Raw genomic sequence first — 27,030 nt, forward strand, 5'->3', positions numbered from 1 at the left:
AGCAAAAATGGCCTGTTTTTTGCTCATTTTTGCCCTCCCCAGCCCTCAGGAGCACTTTGCAAGTCTCCCAAACCCTCAGCATGTCCATTTTGCAAAGGGGATGGGGTTTCAGGAGGCCAACAACGCTGTGTTCAGTATATAAGACACACCTAGATTTTCACCCTCTTTTTTGGGCAGAAGGTTCGTCTTATAATCCGAAAAATACGGTACATAAATATAGGTAGCTGGTAACAACCCCTAAGAGAAGAGGTTGACATGATTTTCCGGTCTTTGCAGAACTGGAAACATAATCATTTTTCCCCATAAGAAAAGCTGTCCATAAAGTACTCCAAAATATTGTACAATGCTGATTTATGGTTACCTATGAAAACAAGAGTTATACAGAACTCCCCAACTGGTGCTGTACAAATGAATGTCTTCAAGAACAATCAGTAGAAAGATGTTGACCATTATTTATTTATTTTACTTGGGACCACCTAAACATTTACTGTATGCACTCAGGGACAGTAAGGTTCATAAGCCATTATGTTGAATTGGCCTCCATGTTTGTAATTAATGGGCACATATAGGATGACAAAGCAAATAATAAGAGTTCTGCTCAGCTTTTTTAAAAAAAACCTGAGATTGGCATTATTGCTGTAAAAATTCTTGCAGCAACAACAACAGCAATTGAAAACAACGATCAGGTTTCAATGAAAAACATATATTGATTTCCTAAAATAAGAAACATTATATGCAGAATGAATTTAAAGATGCTTGGAAAATAAAACAACAACAATAAATCACTTAGCTCCCTCCTATCCTTTTACTAAAAGCAATAATAAATCCAATATGCTTCTGCTGCCTGGCTAAGACTACTACTGAAAAGTAAAGCACCTCTTAAAATACAAATTCAAATGACAAAGACATATAAATTTCAAATAACAGAACCACATTAAAATAGCATTAATATTGCTTTACCATCTCCATTCAATCATCTAAAACTATTTGCCGCAGGTTACTTGAGAACATATTCTAAACACTATTCTTAATGCATGCATATTGTATAAAAACATACTTTTGCGGAAATATCCAATGAAGGTCTCTTCCATAGACAAATTAGTACACAAAATGGCTATCATTAAGTCTAATTCAGAAAAATGAACAAACTGGAATCATTTTCTGTTATTCATGCTGATTCCTTGACAGCAATATGACTTACTCACTTGAGTAAAGACAGGAAGATCAGGCCCTCTATGGCCAAACTCATACTGCAGTATCTTTGCTAGTTGGATAAAATTGAAAGCACATTTTCAATCCAGCTACAAATATATGTAGCCAATTATTTAGCCTCCAATCTAATCCAGATTTGAATCTACAAGCAAAAATGTAGTGACAAATCACTATTAACTGGATGCATTGCATAATGAGATCAGGTGACAATTTAATGAACATCTTTAAGTTGTGCTCTATGATACTGTTATTTTAGAACTGCCATTTATTCAGCAGCCAGAAAAGTTGATTAGTAATTCATATCATTATTTTATTTTAAGGGATTATGAAATTGTATACTATCTCCACCTAGAGGTTTACAGATTAAACAAGTCCTTTCCATTATCTTGACCAAAAATACTAGTCCATATACAAAATACCCCACTACCTTTCCTATTTTGTCTTGTTTCTGGACGTTAGAAAAATCTTATTCTTGGCGTGGACAGGCTTGGGATAATTAATAGTAGCACAATGACTCCAGAAATCATTGCAAAACATCAAAAAATACAAAAAAAAACCCTCCTAACTAATTTGTTTTATTTTAGGATAAACATGACAAATATCATTTGACATTTAAGACTGGTCTACTGTAAGTTTTCTAGCATTTTACCATCCCCATAACTTCTTCCGTTACTTTACTTATTCTGCATACAATTAGAAAACTCATGTTAGGAATATGATACACTCATCTCTGTACATATGCCATTTACACCAATCATTAGAAAACAATATATTCCTTAATGTTGCTGATAGACAATCCAAATTCCCTCTCACCTTGCAGAAAAGCATATCAAGAAAATGAGAAGCCACTGCATCATGTAGGGTATTTTCTTCCTCTTGAGAGCAGCTGTTTTGCAAAACCTAAAGGCTGAAAAGGAGAGGATACTTAGCTTATATCTATTTATCGATGCTTTCAGTCAACTCAAGTACCATCACTTCAAGGAGGACTTTAAATCTTGGGGTCTCAGAAGCACTTTTTCTCCCAGTGAGCAACTTATTATATTGCCATCCCCCACTGAGATCATGCTTTGCTCGAACATGCAGTGCCTAATTAAAAGTGACATATGGACAGATCCAAGTAATATTGTTTTCTTTCCACCCTTCTTTATAATATAAAAACATTCCAGACTTTTCCCTATCCAGTAAATTAATTCATCACTTCACTACTGGTATTTGTATATACATTTACTCTAATTTTATATATTTTCCAAAATATAAAAGAGACACAGAAGAGGAGGAAAGGAACAGGAGGAAGGGTATTACAGACATCCCTATAATCCAATGCAGTTTATAGCTTCCAAATGTTGAACATGTTTGACAGCTGTTTGAAAACAATACCTGTCACGTTCACGAAGACGAGATATGCACTTCATAAATAACAACCGTCACAGCGCAGCACAAAGTTGCAGGATCTTTTTTTTAAAAGGATCTACTCAAAACAGGAGGCTCGCATTAGCTGAGGGGTGAGGAAAGGTTCAGTGAATCCTCTTTATGCACAAGCACATCCAAGTCGAGACTGGCGGAAACAGAGGCTAACATCTTTCCCCCGTTTTTGTGCAGATCAACACACAAAACCACGCATTCTTGAGTTTTTCCATGGATGGAGATAAGAGGGGAAAGGATGGGGGATGTGAGAAGCCTACCTTGGGAGTACCAGGAGCTTAGAGAGAGAGAGGGAGGGAGGGAGGAAGATGTAGCGGTGGTGGTGGTGGTGGTAGTGGTGGTGATGATGATGACAATAATAATGAGAAGGAAGAAGGGGACTTGGTGAGGCTGAAGAAATCTTGCCAGGAGAGAAAAGGAAGCTCGAAAATGGGGAAACTTGGGAGGCTTGGGGGGGGGAGGGGGGCGCCGAAAGACGACTGCAGCACCAGCACCAGCCGCCCCACACAGCAATCCTACGAAAAGCAGCGGATTCAAAGCGGGCTCGGCGCGGCCGGGCGTGCGCGAGGAGGGGAAACCCGAGCGCGAGGTGAGCGCAGGCGAGCAGCAGTCTGTCCGCGTGCAGGTCTAGTCTTGGGGGTAGGAGGAGGAGGAGGAGCGCGTCGGCATTCCGCGCAGCCGAGCGAGCGGACAAGCAGGCAAGCAGCGGCTGCAGTAGGCACGCTTCCCCCAATTGGAGTTCCAGGAACCGGGAGGGGCGGCGCCGCAGAAGAGAGGAGGAAAAAAGACCACCCCGCCGCGCCTTGTGCCTGCTGCCACCCCGGCAATGACGCGCGCTGCTGCAGTCGTAGGTCCGCAGGGCAAAAAGGGCCCAGAGGCGCCGTCTTGCTTTGCTGGGTCCTAGCGCGGAGCTTCCCTATACTCTCCCTTTCTCCTAAACCTAGCGATGGGCAGCGGTGCTGCCTCCGCCACTGCTTCGCACGCGCGTGTATGTGCGCGCGCGTGTTTGTAGGGAGAGCCTTGTCTTCTTCTCTCACCCCCATTCCATTCCCTGGGCTGTGCGAATTAGGCCGGCGACTTAGCACTGGCCCCCTCGCCCTTGCGTGGTTATGGCTCCAACTAGATCCATCAAGTCTGTGCGCACATAAAAGCGCGGCAGCTTTAGCCGCGGCTTCTCCGGGAAAAGGAGTGGGGGTCGCTCTCCCTTCCTCCTCCCACTCTGTTTCAGTTAGAGCCGGGACAGCAAACGTAGCAGCAGCTTCACCTACAACCCACGCTGGATGTGGGGGCGGCTGGTAGGCTTCGTGCGTCTGCCTCGGCGCTTGCTTCGCGGCTTCCTTGGAAGATTCCCAGTTGAAATCCGAACAGGTTGCTGCAGTGCCAGACAGCCCGGGGGGGACACCCTTCGTAAAAACGTGCTCCCGAAGTTTGAAAGGGAAGGACCGGGTGTGAGGAAGGGGGTGCTGCTGGAACGCTACTTTCTTGCCCTCCTCTCCAGCTAAAAGGCTAGAAAACCCCTGGACTTGAGGACAGAAGCTGGCCTTTTGGCTTATTTTAATCTTTCACTTGTCAGAGCCATGTGCTGGCACATTTCTTCAACCCCCTGCTACCTTATTCTCCCTTGCTTCTCTTGTCATGTACAGATTTTCTTTGCCTTCTCCCTGGATACCAAGTTCTGTTCAGAGCATGTAAATCAGAGAGTAGTGCAAAATTCCAATGTGCATTCATAACTCATGCCCAGAATCATTACATTTGAAACAGCTTGTAAGCTCAGGGAAAAAAAGAATAAGGAGGGAAGAAAAGCCAAATATTGAAATTTCTTGGGCCCTGCTGCGATTACCTCTTCTCCAATGAAACCACCCACGTGGTTTCACAGGGTGAAAAGACTCTTACCTCTTCCTTTCAAAAGTAATCATAACTTTTTCTATAACATATAACCCCCAGAGAATTGACACTTAAGTGCTCATAAATAAGACATGGCCATAGTGAATACAAGAACCTTATATTTGCATAACCTTTTTTGTTACCCATTTCTGATGTAACAGCATTAAACATGCTTATCTCAGGAACAAGCAAATTTGTACTCCCCAGAAATTAATCCCAGTTAAAATGTTGACTTGTTGCTTGATTATCACCAGGAGAGAAGCCTCAAAGCTGAGACAGGAATTGGAGTGGGTGGATAGAGTGGAAGTGCTTGGAATTGAAAAAAGGACATACAGTAGATGTGTCCTGTTAGTATTCAGCATCTGAAGCAGGCTGTTCCCTGGGCGGGAACAGAGCTGTATTCTGATTGGTCCAGTCGTCTAACAGCGGGATATTTAAGGAGCTGTCAGACAGGCACTTGCAGTTTGTATTCTAATTGCTAATTGCGTGATAGTGATTCTTCTTGTAAAATAAATGCTTGGTGTTAGATCTGTCTCGCCTCAGTTTGTTAAACACCTTTGTTCAAAGTATTGAACACTGGTGACGAAGGTGGGATCCTCAAACTGAAGCAGCAGACAAAACGATAAAATTACTTCAGAGAATTTTAAAATCAGCACCACAGACAATCGCCGATGGCTTCCCACACACCATTCACTCGGTTCAGTCCTACTACTGCAACTTGGGAATCATTTGTAGAGAGGTTCAAATGTTACCTCAGAGCGAACCACCTCACCAATATTTCCAGTGTTAGGAAGCGTGCTACCTTCCTGACTGCGTGTGGAACCAAAATGTTGGATGTGGCCCGAGTCCTGTCAGCACCAATCTCTATACATGCAGTCCCTTGGGACACCTTAATGTTTAAATTAAAAACGCACTATGCTCTTACCCACTCCAAAATTGCCAGACGCCATGAGTTTTATTATAGGAATCAGGCAGATGGAGAGTCTATAAATCATTATGTTGCCTCTTTGAGATCTACAGCCTTGCATTGTGAATTCAGAGATCTTGATGAAGCTCTGTCAGACAGGCTGGTATGCGGAGTGAGGGATCTTCGCCTACAACGGCGCCTCCTTGCCAAGCCTGAGGTAACTTTTCAATCAGCACTGAGTGAGACTAAAGCTGCAGAAATGTCAGTTCAATCCCTAGCAGTTGTACAGAACCAGCTGTCGCACTGTCCATCTAAGGTTGAAACCCCCTCAGATGTGGCTATTCACTAGAGTGAGGCTACTGTTGAGAGCTTTTCTGACAAGGAAGAAGAATTGCTTAAGTGAGGCTAGAAATAAATGCTATCCCCGTTCTAGATAAGAGACTTGTTTTGGATGTGGGGGAAATCACCCCAGGACAGCTTGTAACTTTAAAAATGCTGTCTGTAAAATATGTGGCTGAAAAAGGCACATAGCCAAAGTCTGTAGAGCAACTTATCCGACTGAAGAAAAAACAGAAAAACCTAAATTTCAAAGATGATATCAATCAAAGTTCCTTTGAGGGGGAAATGACTGTAATGCTGTAATGCTATATATGCTGTGCCCAGACATTTTATTCAGCATATTAGTCAAACGTTACATAAGAAAATTCACCTCATGGTACAAATAGGAGGGTCTAATTGTGACATGGAGGTGGACACGAGATCTGCCACTTCCATTGTGTCCTGGAGCACTATAAAAATATTATTGCCTAGACTAGTGATAGTCTTTGATAGTCTTTGATAATCTAGGCCAGTGTTTCTCAACCTCGGCACCTTGAAGATCAGTGGACGTCAACTCCCAGAATTCTTCCACCAGCTAGACTGGCAGGGGGATTCTGGGAGTTGAAGTCCACCCATCTTCAAGCTGCCAAGGTTGAGAAACATTGGCCTAGACTATCAAAGAGGCAATTACAACCCTGTGATTTGTCCCTTAGAGATTACCAGGGCAATAATATTCCCATTGTGGGACATGGCCAGTTCCGCATTAAATATAACGAGTTCTCTGGCCATCTACCCTTGGCGGTGGTAAAAGGATGATTGCCCAGTCTCCTTGGCCTGGATTGGTTTAATTCATTAGGGCTGGGTATTAGTGGTGTGAATATGGTACAAAATACAGACAAAGACATCCTGGCACAGGAATTCCTTTCTGTGTTTGATGGGAAGCTGGGAATGTACACAGGAAAGCCAGTATCATTCAATTTGGACCTGGCTGTTGCCCCTATATGCCTCAAGCCTAGGCGCATTCCTTTTGGCCTTAAAGCTAAAGTCAACGCTGAACTCAACAAATTAATTGCTCAGAGGGTGCTTGAACCAGTGGATTATTCTAAGTGGGAGACCCCCATAGTGACCCCAATAAAACCAGACAGATCTCTGTGTTTGTGTGCCAACTATAAGGTCACAATAAACCACACTTTGCCACCCAATGCCTACCCTGTGCCCGTAGTGCAGCATTTGCTGCACTTTTTAGGAAAAAGGCATATGTTTGCTAAACTTGATTTGGCCCAAGCATACCAGCAACTGCTGGTAGACAATGAAACTGCAGAGGCACAGACGATCATTACCCATCGCCTTTCGATGTTGTCGCCTCCAGTTCAGAGTTAGTATAGTACCCGGTTTATTCCAGAGCCTGATGGGCTATTTCAGGGAATTGCCGGAGTAATACCATACTTTGATGATGTTTTAATAGCAGCCCCAGATCGTTCTGTGCTTATGGCCAGTCTTCGCACTGTGTTACAGCAATTCCAGAGCGTTGGCCTCAGAATAAAAAGGGAGAAATGCCACATAGCTGTGCCTCAAATGGAATTCCTGGGTTTCTTGGTTGACTCTGGGGGAATCCATCCTACATCTGCCAAAACTAGGGCTATCCTTAATGTGCGCACATTGAACAATAGAGCCGAGCTACAAGCTTTCTTAGGCTTACTCAATTTCTATGCAATATCCCTACCACATAAAGCTTCCATAGCAGAGCCATTGCACCGGCTACTAGATCTCAAATCACCGTGGGTTTGGGGTCACAGAGAAGCTCAAGCATTTAAGGCCATCAAGCAGCTATTAATCTCTAACTCCGTTCTAGCACAATACAGTGATGTGCTACCCATTGTATTATCTTGTGATGCCTCTCCTTACAGAGTGGACGCTGTTCTTAGCCACCTTTTACCGAATGGGCATGAAGCACCTGTTGCGTTTTTCTCGAGGACACTAGCTGCAGCCGAATACAATTATAGCCACTTAGACAAAGACAAAGAGGACTTGGCTATAGTTGCCAGAGTTAAACGTTTTCACAATTATCTTTATGGGCTGGCATTTCAAATCATAACAGAACTCCAGCCCCGTTTAGGACTAATTTCCGGAAGCAAGCAAACACTGCCTATGTTATACAATACAATACAATAGCAGAGTTGGAAGGGACCTTGGAGGTCTTCTAGTCCAAACCCCTGCCTAGGCAGGAAACCCTATACAGTTTCAGATAAATGGCTATCCAACATCTTCTTAAAGACTTCCAGTGTTGGGGCATTCACAACTTCTGGAGGCAAGCTATTCCACTGATTAATTGTTCTAACTGTCAGGAAATTTCTCCTCAGTTCTAAGTTGCTTCTCTCCTTGATTAGTTTCCACCCATTGCTTCTTGTTCTACCCTCAGGTGCCTTGGACAATAGTTTGACTCCCTCTTCTTTGTGGCAACCCCTGAGATATTGGAACACTGCTATCATGTCTCCCCTAGTCCTTCTTTCTATTAAACTAGACATACCCAGTTCCTGCAACCGTTCTTCATATGTTTTAGTCTCCAGTCCCTTAATCATCTTTGTTGCTCTTCTCTGCACTCTTTCTAGAGTCTCCACATCTTTTCTACATCGTGGTGACCAAAACTGAATGCAGTATTCCAAGTGTGGCCTTACCAAGACATTATAAAGTGGTATTAACCCTTCACGTGATCTCCATCCTTCTGAGGTGGGTAAAATGAGGACCCAGATTGTTGTTGGGGGCAATATGCTGACTCTGTAAACCGCTTAGAGAGGGCTGAAAGCCCTATGAAGCGGTATATAAGTCTAACTGCTATTGATTCTATTCCTCTGTTTATGCAGCCTAGAACTGTGTTGGCTTTTTTGGCAGCTGCTGCACATGGCTGGCTCATATTTAAATGGTTGTCCATTAGGACTCCAAGATCCCTTTCACAGTTACTACTGTTGGGCAAGGTACCACCTATACTGCACCTGTGCATTTCATTTTTGTTGCCTAAATGTAGAACCTTGCTCTTTTTACCATTGAATTTCATTTTATTAGATAGTGCCCAATGTTCAAGTTTGTCAAGATCCTTCTGTATCTTTAGCCTATCTTCTGGAGTGTTGGCTATTCCTGCCAGCTTAGTGTCATCTGCAAATTTGATGAATTCCCCATTTATTCCCTCATCCAATCATTGATGAAGATATTGAAGATGTATTGAATGTATTGAAGGTAATATTCTACATTCTAAAGGATCATATTAGCTAGACAAAATAGGCAAAAAATCTTCAAAAAATCACAGATGGTGATACCAGGTTTAAAACATGATGCTGTTGCAGTATATGGAGCTGGGGGGGGGGAAATATTGCTGGCAAGGATGAGGAAAGAAGGAACAATAGTCAGGCAGGTATACGGACAGGGTCAAAGAAATAGAAATGGAAAAGCAATTGTGTTTATCACAGACACTTTGTTTTGAGCAATAATCATCTTGATTTAATAGCATTTAATTAAATAATTTTGCAGCATATTGTTGCTTCCTAACTACATATCTTAAAGTGTTCTTAAACTGGAGAAAAACAGTCTTCTATCTCTTTAGAAAATAAATTTCATGTCATGACCAAAAGAGAGGAAAAGTCTTTCTAGATATGATTAAATGTCTATACTGTAGGTCTGATGAGACATGTCCAGGACCATACACATGGTACCATTATGGTACACCTAATGCTGTGAAGTTCAGCAAACATGTGGATGGGGAACTTTCCCATTTCCCACCCCAAATCCTGCTCTCAAATTTGTTTTCAAAATATTCAAAACAAAAATTTAAAACAAAAGTAATGGATTACAGTGAAGAAGATAACCCAAAATATCTGGATTATTTTGCATATTCAGAATGATTGGATTCTATTTAAAATAGGATAATGCAAAGTTTTGCACCAAAGATCACCAAATATTCTCTTTTATTGGCAAAGTTTTTAAAAAGTTAAGGATACATGGTTGGACTTTAATAGTTCTTACATGTAATATATCAGGAAATAAATGTCTCTGGACTAGGTTGGGAAGTTGAAAAAAACCTTTTTGAAATGAGGCAGTTGAAAATCACTTTCATACTATTGTTAAAAAGAAAAGAAAAAGAAGGAATCCAGTTCAACATAGCATCAGCTTTCATACCAATGAAAATTATAGCGAAAGCAATGGTGCAGATCTGTGGCACTATGCTCAGTCTTTGATACAACTTCTGGAAAATAAGGTGAGCAACAATTCAATCCAGCTTTATCAATTGGCACACCAGAGTATCGGAAGTAGATGAAGCTTGCAATAGCAAAGATTTCACTTTTCTCACATAAACTTAAGCTTAGCTTGAGATGTTTTGTGGACTTCTTTTTAAATAACTATGTAGATTCGTACTGGGCGATGGCACTGAAAAAACTCAAAAAATGTAAAAAAGCTTTAAACAACTTAATTACATGTCAAGTAATTACGTTAAGTAAAGCTCATTGCCACAAATAACCTACCATTAGCATCACCCAAATATTGAGAAATAGATTGCTGTTTAAATGTATCTATGTATGGTAGATGTAAATATTCCCTTATGTTAACAGGCTCAGATTGCTTTTCTTGCAACCCTTTCTTTTTCCTTCCTTCTGTCTCTTTCTCTCTCTCTCTCTTTCTTTCTTTCTTGTCTCCCCTTCCTCTTTCTTTCCTTTCTCTTTCTTTTTCTTTTTCTTTTTTCTTTTTCTTTCTTCTCTCTCTCTCTCTCTCTCTGTGTGTGTGTGTGTGTGTGTTTGTGTGTGTGTGTGTGTAGAGCTGCTGTTGCTGGGTATCTATGCAGGAGAACTCCCCAGCGCGGCGCAGTTCCAGGATGGCGGAGAGGCCAGGCAAGGCAAGGCAAAGCCACGTGGAAGGCAGGCAAGCATGTCGGTTGGAGCTAGCAGCCTATTCCCTTCCCCAAAGCCTTGCCATGGGACTGCTGCACATGCCTGCCCTCCCAGAGTACCGCCATACCCCCTCTCAGCCCAAGAGCAATGGCTGTGTCTCCACCCACTGGCTGGGCTGGGCTGGGCTGGGCTGGACAGCAACTTTGGAAGGTAAGTGGGCATGGGGGACCACCAGGAAGGCAGGCAAGCATGGCAGGACTGCAGGGAAGGGAGTAGGCTGCTAGCTCCGTTCCCCGTGGCCAGCGACCCCAACATGCTTCCCTGCCTTCCATGCGGCCTTCCGCTTGTTTGTCTTCACAACCTGGCCGCAAGGACACCGGGATGTGCAGCAAACTCTTCCTTCAATTCACATGAGGGTTCCATTTCTGTAGGCAGGGTAATCTGAGTCTTTCTGCATCTGAAACATGCTGTTGATCTGGGCTTGGCCGCTGACACCCCTTTAGCAGCTCTAGGGTCCTCTTTCGAGACTGAGGGGGAAGGTTTGCTCCAACTGCTGCCCCCCAGTGCTGGCTTCTGGCCAGGTAAATTTCTACATCCGCTGCCATCACAAACCAGCGCTGAAGGTCTCAGGGCACCTCTTGGGAAACACATAGCCAGTAGATATCCTTGTTAAGGCCATCTTTGTAACATTCCACCAGAGCCTCCTGGGACCATCCCCGCATGTGGCAAGCCAGCTCGCAAAACTCCTGGATGTATGCTGCCATCGATCTCTGCCCCTGGCTTAAGGATTTCATCCTGGTCCTAGCCTTACACTCAGCTAGGAGTCTTTGAAAGGTGCCCTTAGGGCCGTCATAAACACATCATTATCTCTCAGTTGTGGGGAATCTTCGGTATGAAGGACCACCATCCACTCAGTTGCTGTCCCTTCCAGCACCATTGTGACACATCTCACTTTTGCTGCTTCTGAAGCAAAGTCCTCCCTATACTCCTGCATGTAATTCCAGACTTTTGCTAGGAAGAATCCCAGAGTTTTGGGATCCCCTCCATATTTCACACCTAGTGGAGAGACCTTTGGAATTCTGTGCCTTCGCTGGGCTACTCTCCCACCCACTGTGGGGGCTAGAGTGCTGCCACCGCTTGAGCTCTGGCAGTCTGCTGGCCCTGGTTGAGCTCCAGGGACTAATTCTGGGCTAGCAGGGGCTTCTGCTCCCCCTTCTCCCTGCTCAGCTCCCACACACACTGGCAATGTATACCTTTCACAAACTCTCCTACTCTCTTCATGCCAGTGTCTGGTGGCTGTTACTTCTGGGAGGATCTCCTCTGGAGTCTCCATCCGTCCCACTGCCAATGACCATTTGGCATGAACCAGCGTCTCCTCAAGTTTCAGTTCAGCCATCCACTCCATTTCTTCCCAGCCAGGGCAAGACAAGGAAGGAGTGGACCTGGCAGCCCCAGGTCCTCCTGATCACTACCTTGGTTGGGCATTCTTTGCTCAGCCCCTTCGGTAGTGTTAACTCCGGGATGGCCAATAAAGCAGACCTTACTTAATGTCAGAGGTGCCTCCCTCAAAATCCAAGAAAGGAGACCCCCAACTCCATTGTTTTAGAGAAATGGTACTTTTACTAGATATGAAATGATAGCAACCAAAGTAAAGCAAGGTCTGAGGCTAAAGGCGCAAAGGTTTACATATCAAAAGTTTCCCCCCCCCCCACAGGCCCAGAGTGAATGCCCAGTCCCCAGCCCTCAAGGGTGTCATGTGGGGGGCATCTTCAGGTGGCTTCATCCACATGCTATGCAGAGACAGTTGACCTTGACTGGGCATAAATACGTCCATTCAGCTGGACAGTAGATGATGGGAGCAATCGTCCCTCATTGTTCCGAGACATCTCCACCTGCACTTTTCCCCTCCCAAATACCTAAGCCCCCTCCCCCCATTACTATGGCAGCCGACAGCAAGCAAGCAAGATAGAAGCTGACAATTACATTGGTCCATCAATGAACTTCTTTATTTCCACTTGAATCAGTTTGTACGTCAAAGATAGCTCATATACACTTTCAGATCAGTCAATTAGCTCCAGCAGAGTGAATGCTCTGGCTTGATCCCTACCCATGGCATCACCTTTACAGCCAGTATTAACATTTATAGAATCTCCTCCAATGGCTTCAAGTTTTTGTGAATGCCTTTTTTCTTCATGAAATACATCAGATTATCTGCAATCACTTGAGCAGGCTTTCCTGATTTTGAGCCTTTCTCTTGAGTAAAATGATGAAGATATTTTCCATCCAGCTCACTGCACACAGAATAATGTATTTCTTTGATGGTACTGGAGAATTGCTGATCTAAATTGTTTGCTGGGGAATTGCTGGTCTGAAAAGTGATTATATTTATGTAGTTACTTACCAAGCACATCTAAATTATATTAAAGAAGCCAAAATATCTTTACAATTCCCAAGGCACAACTTTTTTTGAAAAGTTTTTTTTATTTTAATTGAACAAAAACACAAAAAAGAATCATCCTTCATTACATCGTGTAGAAAGTGTGTCGATTGGTTACAGATAACTTTCATGCATTTCTTCCACAGTCATTACTTATAGTTCATATTAGATTATACACTTTAAATCAAAAATTCTTTGTATATCTTACTATCAATGTACCATTTGACCAATTCTCATTTGACTACAATTATTTGAAGGTGCTTTTACCTCAAATCATTCATACTTAAAGACACAACCACATAATGGCATTCATTAGCTATTTCAAAACATCCTCCAATAACATTACACATTTATGACATCTTTCAAGTAAAAATCAATTAATAAAGTTTCTAAACCTTTTCCCCCCTTTCCCCCCAACTCACTGTTTAGAATTTATATCCAAGTTACTTTTGCCAATACCATAGTGTGTGTATATTGTTAAACAATGTCCATTGACATTTCCTTGTTGTTATTATAATTGGCTAAAAATCATTTACTATTTATGTCCCATCGCCTCTCATCAGACACCCCCCCCAAAAAAAAAACCTTACACCTTTATAACAAGATCTAAATAAACAATTGTTAATAAAATTTATAGGTCTTTTTCCCAAGTCACAATTTGCAATTTATATCCAAATTTCTTTTACTAGTTTGCCAATACATGTACATATCATTAAACTGTATCCATTATCATTTCATTATTATTATAGTTAATTCTTTGTTAATGAATAAACATTTAATAACAATCTAAAACAATCTAAGAGTTACTAAATTCCTACTTATTAATCACCAAAATCAACTAATTTTTTATTATCAACTTTCATTGTCAACCTGTATCTTTCCAGTAACAAAACAGTCTTATATCTCTTGCCAATTGTGGTGTCAATCTTCTTTTTAACTCCTTTATAAGGTTTTTATAGACTTCTCTCCACACTTTGTTGCTTGAAGGATCTCTCAGGTAATCTCATTGCCCACCGGCTGGTACTAAAATTAGCTTGTCTTTGGTTGTCAATCTTGCTTCTGAAAAAAATTCTCTTCTTAAGTACATCATCATTACCATTTTCTTCTTCTTCTGGAGCTCTACCCCAGAAAAAATCTGGGGTAGAGCTCCAATTCGTCAAATTCCGTTTTCCCTATTCCCTTCTTTCCAATTCCACTCACATTTGCTCCATTAATAAATTCATCTATTGTCTTATCTTTATCTTCTATAACTTCATTCTCCCCTTTAATTTTGGGGGCTCCAACCCCATCATCTTTTGCTGTGAGGACGACTAGTCTTTCCAACTTCTTCTCAATTCTCCCATATCCTTCCAGTAGATTTTGAATTCCAGCCAAGATATTTTGGAATTTTAAGGTTTCCTCATCTGAATATTGATCCATGTTTCCAAAACAGAAGAAAGAAAGAAAAAAACTAATAGCCACTGCCACTCTAGCCTTCCAGTCCTCTTTTATTTTTTTATTTTAGATTGACTTGAACACAAGTTCTTTTATGCTCTTCAAGGGAGAAGGGTTCTGGTTTTTTCCCCTTTCTTTCCCCTGCCAAAATAGTTCTCAAAGGTACCTATGAAAGCAATTCATGCCCTTGGCTCTTTATCAGTTTCTGTAAACAAGTTGCAAACCCTTCAGCTACAAAGTCAGTGAAATCAAAGAAAGAAAGAGAAGAGATACATTGTTTAAAAAACCCCAGCCTCTGACCTCCGAGTGGCAGTATGCTACTTTTGTTTATTTAATTTGTATGCCGCCCCACTCCCGAGGGACTTTCACTTTCTAATATTTATCTCTGGCTTATAGGAAACAAAATTCTTTAGATTTCTTTTTGTGAAATTTAATAACAAGTAATAGGAAGAATTGTTTTAATCCAGAAGTAAAAAAATAAAGCAACAAAAAACTGAAGAAAAAAAATCAATCCATTCACTTTAAGAGGAGAAATGAGAAACGTTGCGAGCACTTCAATCCACAAAGAATAGTTACAAAGAAAAAAAAACTTTCTAAAGCAATCCAATTAAAGTTAATTTCGCTGCTCCATTCTTTTGCTTAAGGATCTAATTTGGCTTTAAAGAAACATTTCTTTGGGCAGTCTTTAGCAAAATAGAAAAAATACCTCACCAGATGGACTCACTTTCTCTTTTCACTTCCTTCCTTCCGGAGCTGTCCAGACTTCATCAGCCTGGGGGCTGCCTATTTACTGCAAACTTGAAGTGCTTCCCTTGGGTCAATCAGGGATTTTGCGATGTCCCTGAGACCAGCAAGGCTTCGTCTTCCTGATCACCATCTCTACGGAATGGTTTAGGTCTCAATGGACCGTCCAGTGGCAAAAGTGTCAACGATGGTCTCGGAATATCGAGACTGTACGTTGTGACATTGCAACGTGGATCCTCCTTCCCCCAAACCCTAATGTTTGAAAATTGAACGTTGAAAAATTTGACATGATCTAATACAGCAGTGGTCCCCAACCCCCGGACCACAGACCGGTACCGGTCCGTGGATCAAATAGTACCAGGCCGCCCAAGGAACATTAAATTATTTCCATTTTATTTACTGTGGTGTATTTCTCTCAGGTTTGTTCGACTTTCCATGGACAAGAGATTAACCAGGAGCTGAGAGACATCACCGAAAACCGCACCAATACCGCGCATGCACAAAATATCGTGATATCGGGCGCTCTTCTCTCTGTTCACCGGTACTTTCTCATGTTTAACAGTGCTTGGTGTATGTGTATATTGTGTTTGCTCAAATTTAACCCACAAATTAGCAAAAATGAGTACAAACAGACGTCATTAGAAAGTTTCCTTGGGAAAAAGAAAAGTCATGGCGAAATACCCTGAGATTGCCACCACAGCACTTAAATCCCTATTGCCATTTCCAACATTCTATCTGTGTGAAGCGGGGTTTTCTGCAGTGACAGCAATCGAAATAAAACAACGGAATAAACTGGACATAAGCAACACACTTCGGGTGTCATTGTCTCCTATTACCCCCAGATGGAACCGTCTCGTTGCAAAGAAACAAGCTCAGGGTTCTCATTGATTTAGCATTCTAGTGAGTTAAAATGTTAAATCACTTTATATTCATTTTTTGATGTAACTGTATTTTATTTTGAAGGCATGTTTAAATACAATCAAATTAAAATTATTAAATCAAAACAATCTAAAATATAAACAATCAATGTCCACCCCCCCTCAGCGGGCCGCGGTAAAATTATCAAACATTGGCCGGTCCGCGGTGATAAAAAGGTTGGAGACCATTGTAATACAGCATATCAGTATGCATATTCAGCCAACTGAGCGTGGAATAAAAAAAAAACAATGGTGTGAACATTGACAAATATAGGAGCAGGGACAAGGACATCAGTGAAGGAAGAGTAAGAAAAATTAGACTATTCACTTTAATCATAAGTTCCACTATCTTAACTCTTTTGATTTCAGAGATGATTAGATAGATGCAGCTACCCTTTTTTATGTGTTATGACCGAACAAATAGTCATTGTAATGTACATTGAACAAGGCCAGTTCTTTATGTACCAATGTATCTATGTACTTACATGCCTACCTGTTCTGACCTAGGCTTCCTGATACAGTAAAAAGCACATGCGTAGTCACAAAAACCTTTTTATTTCAAAGGCTGTGAATTGTGTTCATTCACAGCCGGCAATGAGTCCCAAATAGTTGTAAAGAGTCTTACAGTAGGCTGCCAAAGTCCTTCGGGATAAGGCTGATAAGCACCCCCCTTTGTCTTCTTTGAAACACTGTGATAGACTTAACTGGCAATTAGCTTGGCAAGGCCACATGGAGCAAAGAGTCAAAATGGAGCTTCAGAAGGTAAACTGACCAGCATGAACCAAGTTCCTTCCTGCAATGGCTGATATGCCTTTGTTCCTCCTTTATGTCCTATGGGAGTGGCCAATCACCTCCAAGCCTTACTCCCAAGTCATCCCTTATGTCTTAACTGTTCTTGCCTTTTGGCAGTTCTGTGCATGCACGCAGGGGGAGCCTGTTCCTTTGCCTCACTGCTGTCCGACTCTGGAGGCAGCACATAACTCCCAGATGGCTCTGGGCCACACTCTGCCTCTGACTCAGAGCCCTTGTCTGAGCCTTCCCCAGACTCCAGGACTGGCCCATGTTCCTCCCCAACCTCCTTGCTGTCCGACTCTGCTGCCAGATCCGCAGGCTGCCGGTGGACCACAACACTATCTAGCTATACCCAGTACAAACATGTTGCTCTAAATAATACATTGTGGTAAGGCTTTAAACCAATTTTAAAGCAGTTCTTGGCTTTGATCTCATGATTTGGGCTATGTTTGAGAGCTGAGCTGATTTATTTCTGCTGCAAATGCATTTTGTTTTAAAAGAATTGTTGGGGGAAGGGATACTGTGCTCTGCAGGTGGCCCATTTTCAGCTCTCCCACATAGGAACTGCTGAAATGGTTTTGCATCCAACCACACAAATGCACACAATTAGAAATGAGGAGGCAGCTGGGGTGGGTAGTACAAGCATTTTGTCTTCTTTTTCCATGTTTTATTTTCTATGGATTTAGAGTGAGATTGTTGATGTTATTTCAGGATCTGTAACAGTTCAGCGTAGGTCTGTGATTTTAGTTCCTTGTTCTCATCTTTTCAAGAGTGACAAATGGGAGTATAGTTGTGTATCATCTTCAACTACCTACCAACCACTAAGAAAGAAGAATCAGCATTATTTATAGGAGAAACTGCCTAAGTTGTAGCTACATTTAATAAGACAGACAGAAGGTCAACTATATCAAAGAATCAGAGAACATATATCTGCAACAAAGAATTAAGACAGAAGTATCTATTAGCCACCCACATATTCTCAGAATTAAGCATACATTCAAGTGGCATAACACAGAAATTAGCGACCATGCAAATAGTACAAAAGCCAAATCATTCCCGGAAGCCGGGCATTCAAATGAAAGTGCAAATCAACAAATGAATGGAAATAAATATATAGTGGAGTGCCTGATTCACACAATACAAGGGCCCATAAGGTAGACCAATCAAAATAGTGCTAGTTCTGTTTCCAAGAAGTATCCAATTACCAACTCACCCTGTTATAATTTAAATTTCACACAGGCTAAAGATGTTTCAAGGCAATTCCCACTTCTGAACAGTTGCACTACAGAAGACTGTGGAAATCAAGGTGAGGTGTTTGCATAAAATGTGATCAGTTTTTTGTCGATATTCCTAAGCCTAGAGAACCCCATTCAAAATATGGATACCTCATCTTCAACCCTGCTTTTGGGGGATCTGCTGAGCTAACACCATGTAGTATTGAAATGCCACAATTTATACAGAACACAAATTAGCAAGGAATTCAATCAGGTTCATGAATTCTTATCAGAATGTAACTAGTCCCTCCTAGTAGCTACTGGTGGTAAGCAAAATCTAGCAAGAAGCCTACTATGATACAGAGATTCTTTAGTGCTCACCCTCTCCAAATTTCACTCTTTGCAAATTTCCAGTCTGCATTAACAATAGGTAGGTTTTTCTTCTATTCCCAGACTTGTTATTTTGTTGTTTTATTAGGTATGGTAATTCTACTTTAATGAAAGGAAATAATTATATATTTATTTCTGGTGGTCATCATACAGTCTCTTGGGTCTTAACTTTCTGAAGGGTTTGGGGAGTAAACATCCCTGTGGTTATGGAGTTTTTTAGTGGGAGGCAATTCAATGTGATATTGTATGTCAGAGTTTACAACAATCCAACCAGCACACAACTAAATAATTCAGCAGGATTCATTTATAGAAGGAATTTGTTTATATACAATAACATAAAGCATGATGCATGTATACAATACCCATGTAGCTCTTTATTTTATCCCACAAGATCTTGACCATCTGATTTTCGGTGACTTTTTCAGGCTGATGTTCCCACCAGTTTGTTGCTGTTTTAATATAATTTTTGCACAAATTCCAATGGATCATTTGTGCTACTGAATTGTGCCGCAATTTATAATCAGTCTGCGTGATTTTTTTACAGCAGCTGAGTATGTGATCAACAGTTTCATCAGCTTCTTTGCAAAGTCTGCATTTGGCATCATCAGAGGATTTTTCGATTTTGGCCTTAATGGCATTTGTGCGGATAGCTTGTTCTTGCGCAGCCAGGATTAGTGACTCTGTTTCTTTCTTTAATGTACCTGTTGTTAACCATAAGCAAGTTTGTTCACTGTCCACTTTATCTTTTATTTTTTCCAGGAATTGGCCATGCAGTGCTTTGTTGTGCCAACTCTCCATTCTTGATTTTATCATATCTTTTCTGTATTCTTGTTTCGTCTGTTGGGCCTTCAGTAGATTTTTGTTCTTTACTTCGATTAATAGATGTTCTTGACTTTCTTTTAAATAATCAGCCAGTGCATGTCTTTCTTCTTCAACTGTTTGCTTCACTTGTAATAATCCTCTGCCACCTGATTTTCGGGGCAGGTATAGTATCACCACATGGATGTAAACTGTAGTGCATTGTCATTAGTTTCCTGGTTTTTTGGTCCAAAATGTCCAAATCAGCTTGTGTCCAGTTAACTATACCAGCCGTGTATCTTACAACTGGTATTGCCCAAGTATTTATGGCCTTGATTGTATTTCATTCAATTTAGATTTCAAAATTTTCCTAACTCTGTTGGTGTACTCTCGTCTGACAACAGTTTTTACTTCTCCATGCTTGATGTTATCCAACTGCAGAATGCTTAAGTATTTGTAGGCTTCATTTTCGTTGCATTTAATTAGTTGGCCATTGGGCATTTCAATTCCCTCACATGCAGTGATTTTGCCCCTTTTTATAGATACAGTGGCACATTTTTCCATGCCAAACTGCATTGAAATATCGGTGCTGAATACTCGGACTGTGTTTGTCAATGATTGGATTTTTATTTCTGACTTTCCATAGAGTTTCAAATCATCCATATATAGTAAATGCGAAATTTTTTCAGCTTCTTTGGCTGTTTGGTAGCCTAATTTCATTTCTTTTTAAGATTACTGATAGTGGGATCATTGCGATGATGAAGAGAAGACGTGAAAGTGAATCACCCTGGAAAATTCCTCGCTTGATATTAACCATTCCATAGATCTCATTCCCTACTGCCAACTCAGTTCTCCATTGTTTCATTGCCTTTTCAGTAAAGGATGTAATATTTTTGCTAATGCCAGTTGTTTCTAAGCATTTTATGATCCAACTATGTGGCAGTGAGTCAAATGCCTTTTTGTAATCAATCCAGACCATATTCAAGTTCGTTTTTCTGTTCTTACAATTTTCTAATATCATTTTATCAATTAGGAGCTGATCTTTTTTGCCCCTGCTCCTTCTTTTGTTGCCTTTTTGCTCTACTCGCAAGATGTTGTTTGTTTCCAAATAATCCATCATGTTATCTGCAATAATGCCTGTGAGTAATTTGAAGGTTGTTGGCAAGCATATTATTGGTCTGTAGTTTTCAGGTGTTGTTCCTTTAGTTGCATCTTTCTGAATCAAGTATGTTTTTCCAGTTGTCAACCATTCATCAATTTGGCCCTTTTGTAAAATTTCATTCAATTGCCTGGCCAATATTGCATGTAAACTGGTCAGATATTTGAGCCAGAAACCATGTAATTGGTCCTTTCCAGGTGATGTCCAATTGTTTACCTTTTCTACTCGATTTTTGACCATCTCAGTTGTTATTTCTAATACTTGCATTTGTTTGTTGCCAATGCTTTTCTCAAAGTCATGTATCCACTTTGCTTCCTTATTGTAGTCCTTTGCATTTTCCCACAATTCTTTCCAGAATTCAACTGTGGCCTGCTTTTCTGGTTTTTCACTTTTGGTGTCACCATTCACATTAAGACTTTGATAAAAACGCCGTTGGTCAGATCGAAATTGCTGATTTTGTTTATATTGGATGATTTGTGTCTCATATCTTTCAATTTTTCTAGCTGTTGCTGTTATCTGCTGTTTTACAATCTTTACAGCTTCATTGATGTTTCTTGTATCCAATCTATATCTTCTGATTAGCCGATCTATGATTTTGTTGTTTTTAAGCCGTTGCTCATGCATGTTCTTTAAGTTACTAGCATCTGCCCTTAATTTTTTGACTTTTTGTTCTAATCGGATTTTCCACTTTGGCTTTGATGCTTTTTCTGTTGTGTGACTAGGTACTTTGATTTTAATGCCTAGTTCATTAGTGACTATTACAACTGCGCTGTACATTAACTGGTTCGTTTCCAAGATGGATCCCGATTCAATTGTTGAAAACACTGCATTAACCATTTTCATGATAGGGGCCAAAATTTTCTTAGGCACAGTTTTTAGTGATGGTAAACGTTGCCTTTCCTCATTAAGCAGAAAATGCTCCATGATCTTATCCTTCAATTCTTTTTGTTTTTGAGTTAGTTCATCAGTTGGTTCAGTGATAACTGGTTCTAGTGGTGGTGGTGTTATTTCCTACCCGAGAGCTTCTTCTGGGAGTTCTACTATAATGTCTTTAGTTGTGTCTTGAATATCAGTTATTTCCGCTTGTGATATTGTTTTTTTGGTTTTGCAATTTGCTTGAATTTCCTGAAGTTCAACTTCACTAAACACTTTATTCCGTATAATAAATCGCCTTTGATCTGCTAGTCGTTGTTCACTAACATTTGAATCTGGATATTGTTGTTTCCATAATTCATACATTTGCTTTAAATAACCTCTTTTTTCTGGCTCTGAGTTGTAGTAACAGGCCATTATGGCACGGTTTTCATCTGCACTTTTTGTCATTTTGTTGGCTGGTCCACTTGTAGCCCACTTGTCGATGGATGTCCAGGGACCCCAACATCCACCACAGCCCTTGTTAACCCGCGCGACGACCAATGCGGTATAAAACTTTTATCCGTTTCTTTCACCATATTGTATGGGTTGGTGGTTTTTTTTTATGGGGCCAGGTTGCCAACCTGACCCCAACCCTCCTCCTTTCTCATCCGGGCTTGGGACCGGCAACGGCAGAGTTGTTATGATTGTTGTTGTTGTTGTTGTTGTCGTCATCATCATCATCATCATCATCATTATCATGTTAATCTTTGGTGATATTCACAGCCTTTGGGGCTGGTTGGTAGCTCAACAGCTCGAGTCCTAACCAAGGACCTAGGAACTGTTAAGGTAACATCGAAGGATAGAAGCTTTTCTAAGTAGGGTGGTATTTTTGTAGAGTCAGAATATTCAAGTATGATAAATTTAGAATTTCCAACACTCGATTTCTTTTTCCACCTTTGCTCTACTTCAATTTGCAAGTCCCGGTACTTTGTGATTTTTTCTTGCTGCTTATCTTCAATTTGCGCATCACTAGGTATTGCAATGTCAATGAACCATACTTTTTTCTTTTCAACTATTTTTGTGTCAGGTGTGTTGTGGGCTAAGTGCCTGTCAGTCTGAATTCTGAAGTCCCAGAAGATCTTGACTTTCTCATTCTCTAAAACCTTCTGAGCCTGATGTTCCCCGTGGTTTTTGCTGTACTCAGATCCAAACTTTTGGCACTGTCTAGGCGTCTTTTCTGGCGTTTCATCTCCTGGAGCTCCTCAGTAAACCAGGGAGCTACCTGGGATTGACACCAGGTCAGAAGCTGCAAAGGCACAACACAATCCAAGGCCCCAGTGGCCGCCCTATCCCAGGCTTCCACTAGGGCTTTGGTCGAGCTGTGAGCAAGGGATTCAGGAAAAGTCCCAAGCTCCATCAGGAACCTTTCAGGGTCCATCAAGGGCCTGGGGTGGAACCAGTCTTAAGCCATGTCCATGTGAAGTTGTCATCACATTTTTCTTCAATGTTTTTCAAGTGCTGTCCATGCAAAGCTTTGGTTTTCCATTTGTTTAATCTGTCATCCTGTTGTTTTTCCCTTACATTCTGCCTTTTTTCTGTTGTTTTTATAATGTTCTCCATTTTCACAGCCTGCAGCAATTTTTCTGTACTTTGATTCACATAATCATTCAAACTTCGTTTTTTTTCTTCCACAGTTTGATGGATTCGCAATAGCCCTCTACCTCCTAGTTTTCTTGACAGGTACAACCTGTCACTTCGTGGAAGTAAAGCGCTGTACATATTCAAAAATTTGTGCGTTTTCTGGTCCATGTTTTCCAGTTCAGTCAAAGTCCAGTTGATGATTCCAGCTGAGTAGTGTATCACTGGGACTGCCCATGTATTAATGGCTTTAATTATGTTTCCAGCATTCAGCTTTGATTTTAATATTTTCTGGACCCTCCTGATGTATTCCTTTTGCGTTGACTCTTTGACTTGGTTCTTTCTGTAATTCTAATGCCAGTTTCTTGTGTTCTTCTGCTAACGTCTTTTGGTTTTGTTTCTTTTACTTGTTTTTCCCCCTGTATATGTTATAACTAGTCCCCGAATATAGCAGTGTCCCATACGTTTTGTAATGAGGTTTCTTCTTTTCTATTTTTCCTGGAAAAAAAGTCAATGTCTTTTTCCATACTCTGTATAAATTCCTCTCTGTTTTAGTATTGATTGATTCAATGTCCATCTCCATTTTCTCTTCTGTCCTTTTGATTTAACTCCAATTGGATTATGATCTGCCAAAGTGCTTGCTTCTGTTTCTATTTCTTGAACATTTGATTTTAACTTTGGTGACATTCATATCATATCTATTCTTGATCAAGGCACATGTCTATTTGAATAAAATGAGGACTGATTTCTTTTAGGATTTATTTCTCTCCATATAACTTGAATACCTATTTCTTCTGCCATTTTAAAGAAAGTTTTTGGAAGCATTTTTCTAGCTTTTTATGTTCTTTACTATTTTTATAATCCAATTCTGCATTTACAATTGTGTTGAAATCTACCACCACACAAATATTTTCATATTCCAACTCAGTAATTTTCTTATGCAGTTTTTCATAAAAAAATCTTGTTTATAATTTAGTGCATATATTGCTACCAAAAGTATTTGTTGATAGTTCATTGTTACCTCCACCATCAATATTTTCTCCTCTTCATCTGCATAAATTTATCTTGCTATTATTGTTTCTTTAATATATAGAACCACACCTCTTTTCTTTTGTTATGCTAATGAGGAGTATAGTTTCCCCATTTTAGGATATTCCAATAATTTATTGTGTTGTTGCTTTTTGATGGGGACCTCTTGAAGACAAATAAAATCTAATTTTAACTTTCCTAATTTGTTAAAAGTCCTTTTCATAGGAGAATTCAATCCATTTATATTAATCGACAGTAGTTTTATTTCATCTTCCATGGTTTTACTTGTAGATAGGTCTTATCGCTCTTATTTCTCTCTGCTCTTTTGTCTTTGCACCTTCTTGTTAGGCTCTCTCTGATAATTCTGTTTCATCTTCTTTTTGTTGTACTTTTCCGCCTTATGATGCTTCTACTTGTTTCTTATCATCTCTCATCTCTCTTTCCTTTTTCCTCATATGATCCAAATTGTTCATCATAACATTGCTCTGCTTTCTCTATAGTATCCAATCTATGCCTTTGATCTATCCAGGTTACCAGGATTCCCTCAGGTATCAACCATCTGAAATGTACTTCATGATTAATTAATTGTCTTGTCAGAAATTGATATTGTTTTCTCGTGTCTCTTACTCTTCTAGGGACTTGTTTCAGAACTATTATGTCTCTTCCTTTATATTTCAATGGGTTATCTCTTCCTCTTTGAAGTATCTCTGTTCTTAGTGCCTTCTTGGTAAATCTCAAAGGTACCTCTCTAGGTGATTTATTTCTTGATGCATATCATGTGTATACTCTAAATATTTCATCCATCCCAGCAAGCATCTCTTGCTTGTTCCCCTCCACATCTTCTGCCAACAATTCTGCCATTATATCTGCAAGGTTTTCCCCTTTTTCTTCCTCAATATACTGGAATCTCAAGAAGTATTCAGCTTTATCCATCTCCAACATGATTACTGTTCTCTCAAAATTTTTATTGGACTGTATAAGTCTATCACCCATCTGTTCCATTTTCTTCTCTGTTTGTTCTGATTTCTCTTCTATTTTCTGCATCCTTTGTTTGTTCATTTTTAGTTATTGTTTGTTGAATGTTCTCCATTTTATCATCCATCTTTTCCATTTTAACCTCTATCTTTTCCATTCTTTCTTTCATATCTTGTTGTGGCTTCTTGAAATGTTTGGAGCATTAATTTCAATTCTGCTTGCATTGTATTCATTGTGTTCATTTTCTCCTGCTGCAACTTGCTATCCAAAGATCTTTGACGTGCTGGATTAGTTGCAGCAGCAGCAGCTGCGGCTGCTGCTGCTGAGAATGCCATTGCATTTTTTCTCTCTACTTTGCTTAAATTTGAAGTACTAGTCATTTCGAGTAGTCTTGAGATCCTCAAAAAGTTTAAAAAGAATAATAAGCAATTATACAAATAATATTCTAACAGTCCCTCAATCCCCCACAAATTTTCACTTAAAGGGTTTTTTCATAAATCAAGCCACCACCAACATCTCCAAATAGTTACACACTTGCTGTTATGTAGTCCAAAAGAGAGGAAAATAGAAAAACAGAAATGAAATTCCATGTTAACCTTTAGGTTCTTCAAACCCTAATCCTTTCTTCTCTTGATAGATTTAATAAATGTGATAAATTTACAATCCACTTAGTCCCACCAAGCCCCTAAGTTCAACCAGTCAGGTTCATAAATCACCCAAAAGAAAAACAAGTTCAAACAGGAAGGGGAAAAAAGTTCTTTGCTATTTCCAAGCTTCTATTTACTTTATCTGTTTAGTTTTATCTAAGTTCAAAGACCTACACTGTTTAAAAAGTTACAGTGTTTTACTCTCTGTCTTTGCTGTTTCTTCTAAACAATTTGCTAGCACAGGTGTTATTGTAACAAACAAGCTTATCTTCAATATACAGTGAAGGTCATACTTTCATTACTTTCGCTTCTCTGCAGTTTTCTTCAATATATGTCACTGTTGCTCTATTTCTCTCCCTTCTCTTTTGTTAGCTTAAATTGTATCATCTGCTCTAAAGCTTTTTAAATGTTCCAGGTGTCCAAATTTCATACTCCAAAAAGTTTTCAACTTAATCTATCTTGTATTTTAAATCCCCAGTCTGACTTCCTAGCTTTTAAATGTCTTTCTTCTCTTTTAAAAAAAAATCTTTTCTTTGCTTCCAGTTCAATAAATAGCTCACAAGCTTGCTCACCGCTTTTTTTTTGGGGGGGGGGGCGGAAAAATAAATTCCACCTCCTCTTTTTGACTCCCACTGTCTCCCAGGTTTATTTTATTTTTTATATCAACATCAATGCATGAATAGCATGGCATCTGGATATCATTCATTTTGATATAAATAACAATAATGATGTTAATATTTGTTATGTTAATCAAACTTCTGTGATCTTAGTATTGATACACATATTTGTATTAAGATATAATCTGTCAATATTTAATTGTTCAATGTTTCAATATGCTATTCTAACACCAATCACAATATTAGTTGAACATATATAACAATACCATCTTTCAATCTCTGGTCTTCCAAGCTAGTTATTATTTTTATTCTATTATATTAAAGTGTGTATACAAATAACCCCCCTAATTCTTGTTTCTAAGACAGTTCCTTTCTATCCATCAACTCTTGCCCATTTTAATACTTTAATTCTTATTTGTTTTTTGGCTTGCCTCCTGTATTCCTCTATTGGATCTTTATCTCTATCTAGTTTAAATATTTCTCCTATCTCTGCCATCTTATACTGTCAGTCCTCCAATGTATCTACCCAAGCCCCTACCTCTCTTTCAAAAGTATCTTCCTGCTTATCTGATTTCATTTTAAAATCTTTTAAGATATTTTTCCTAGATTTATTTCATCAGTTGTTATTATCTTTATCCTTTCCTTTTTCTTTTCTTGTTTTATTTGCTGATTTTTCAGTTCTATCTTTTCCTCCATTCTTTCTGTTGTCTTCTCTTTTCTCTGGACATTTTGATCTTTGTTCATTATCTCTTGTGAAACATTTTCTA

General features: G+C 39.9%; 1 protein-coding gene across 1 annotated transcript in view; it reads right to left on the reverse strand.

The window, feature by feature from the left end:
- The window catches only part of GABRA2 (gamma-aminobutyric acid type A receptor subunit alpha2), a 127,467-nt gene extending 123,984 nt beyond the window's left edge, over positions 1–3,483 (reverse strand). Inside the window, exons 1-2 of the mRNA XM_087724643.1 lie at positions 2,590–3,483; positions 2,026–2,119 (exon numbers count right to left, since the gene is read on the reverse strand). Coding sequence (XP_087580769.1) covers positions 2,026–2,069 — 44 coding nt within the window. The 5' untranslated portion in view covers positions 2,070–2,119; positions 2,590–3,483. The remainder of the gene's footprint in view (positions 1–2,025; positions 2,120–2,589) is intronic.
- Positions 3,484–27,030: the final 23,547 nt, after the last annotated feature.

This window comes from Thamnophis sirtalis, unplaced genomic scaffold (genome assembly GCF_051295495.1).
Source record: "Thamnophis sirtalis isolate CommonGarterSnake01/CBP01778 unplaced genomic scaffold, rThaSir2_p1.2 scaffold_10, whole genome shotgun sequence".
Taxonomy (NCBI): domain Eukaryota; kingdom Metazoa; phylum Chordata; class Lepidosauria; order Squamata; family Natricidae; genus Thamnophis; species Thamnophis sirtalis.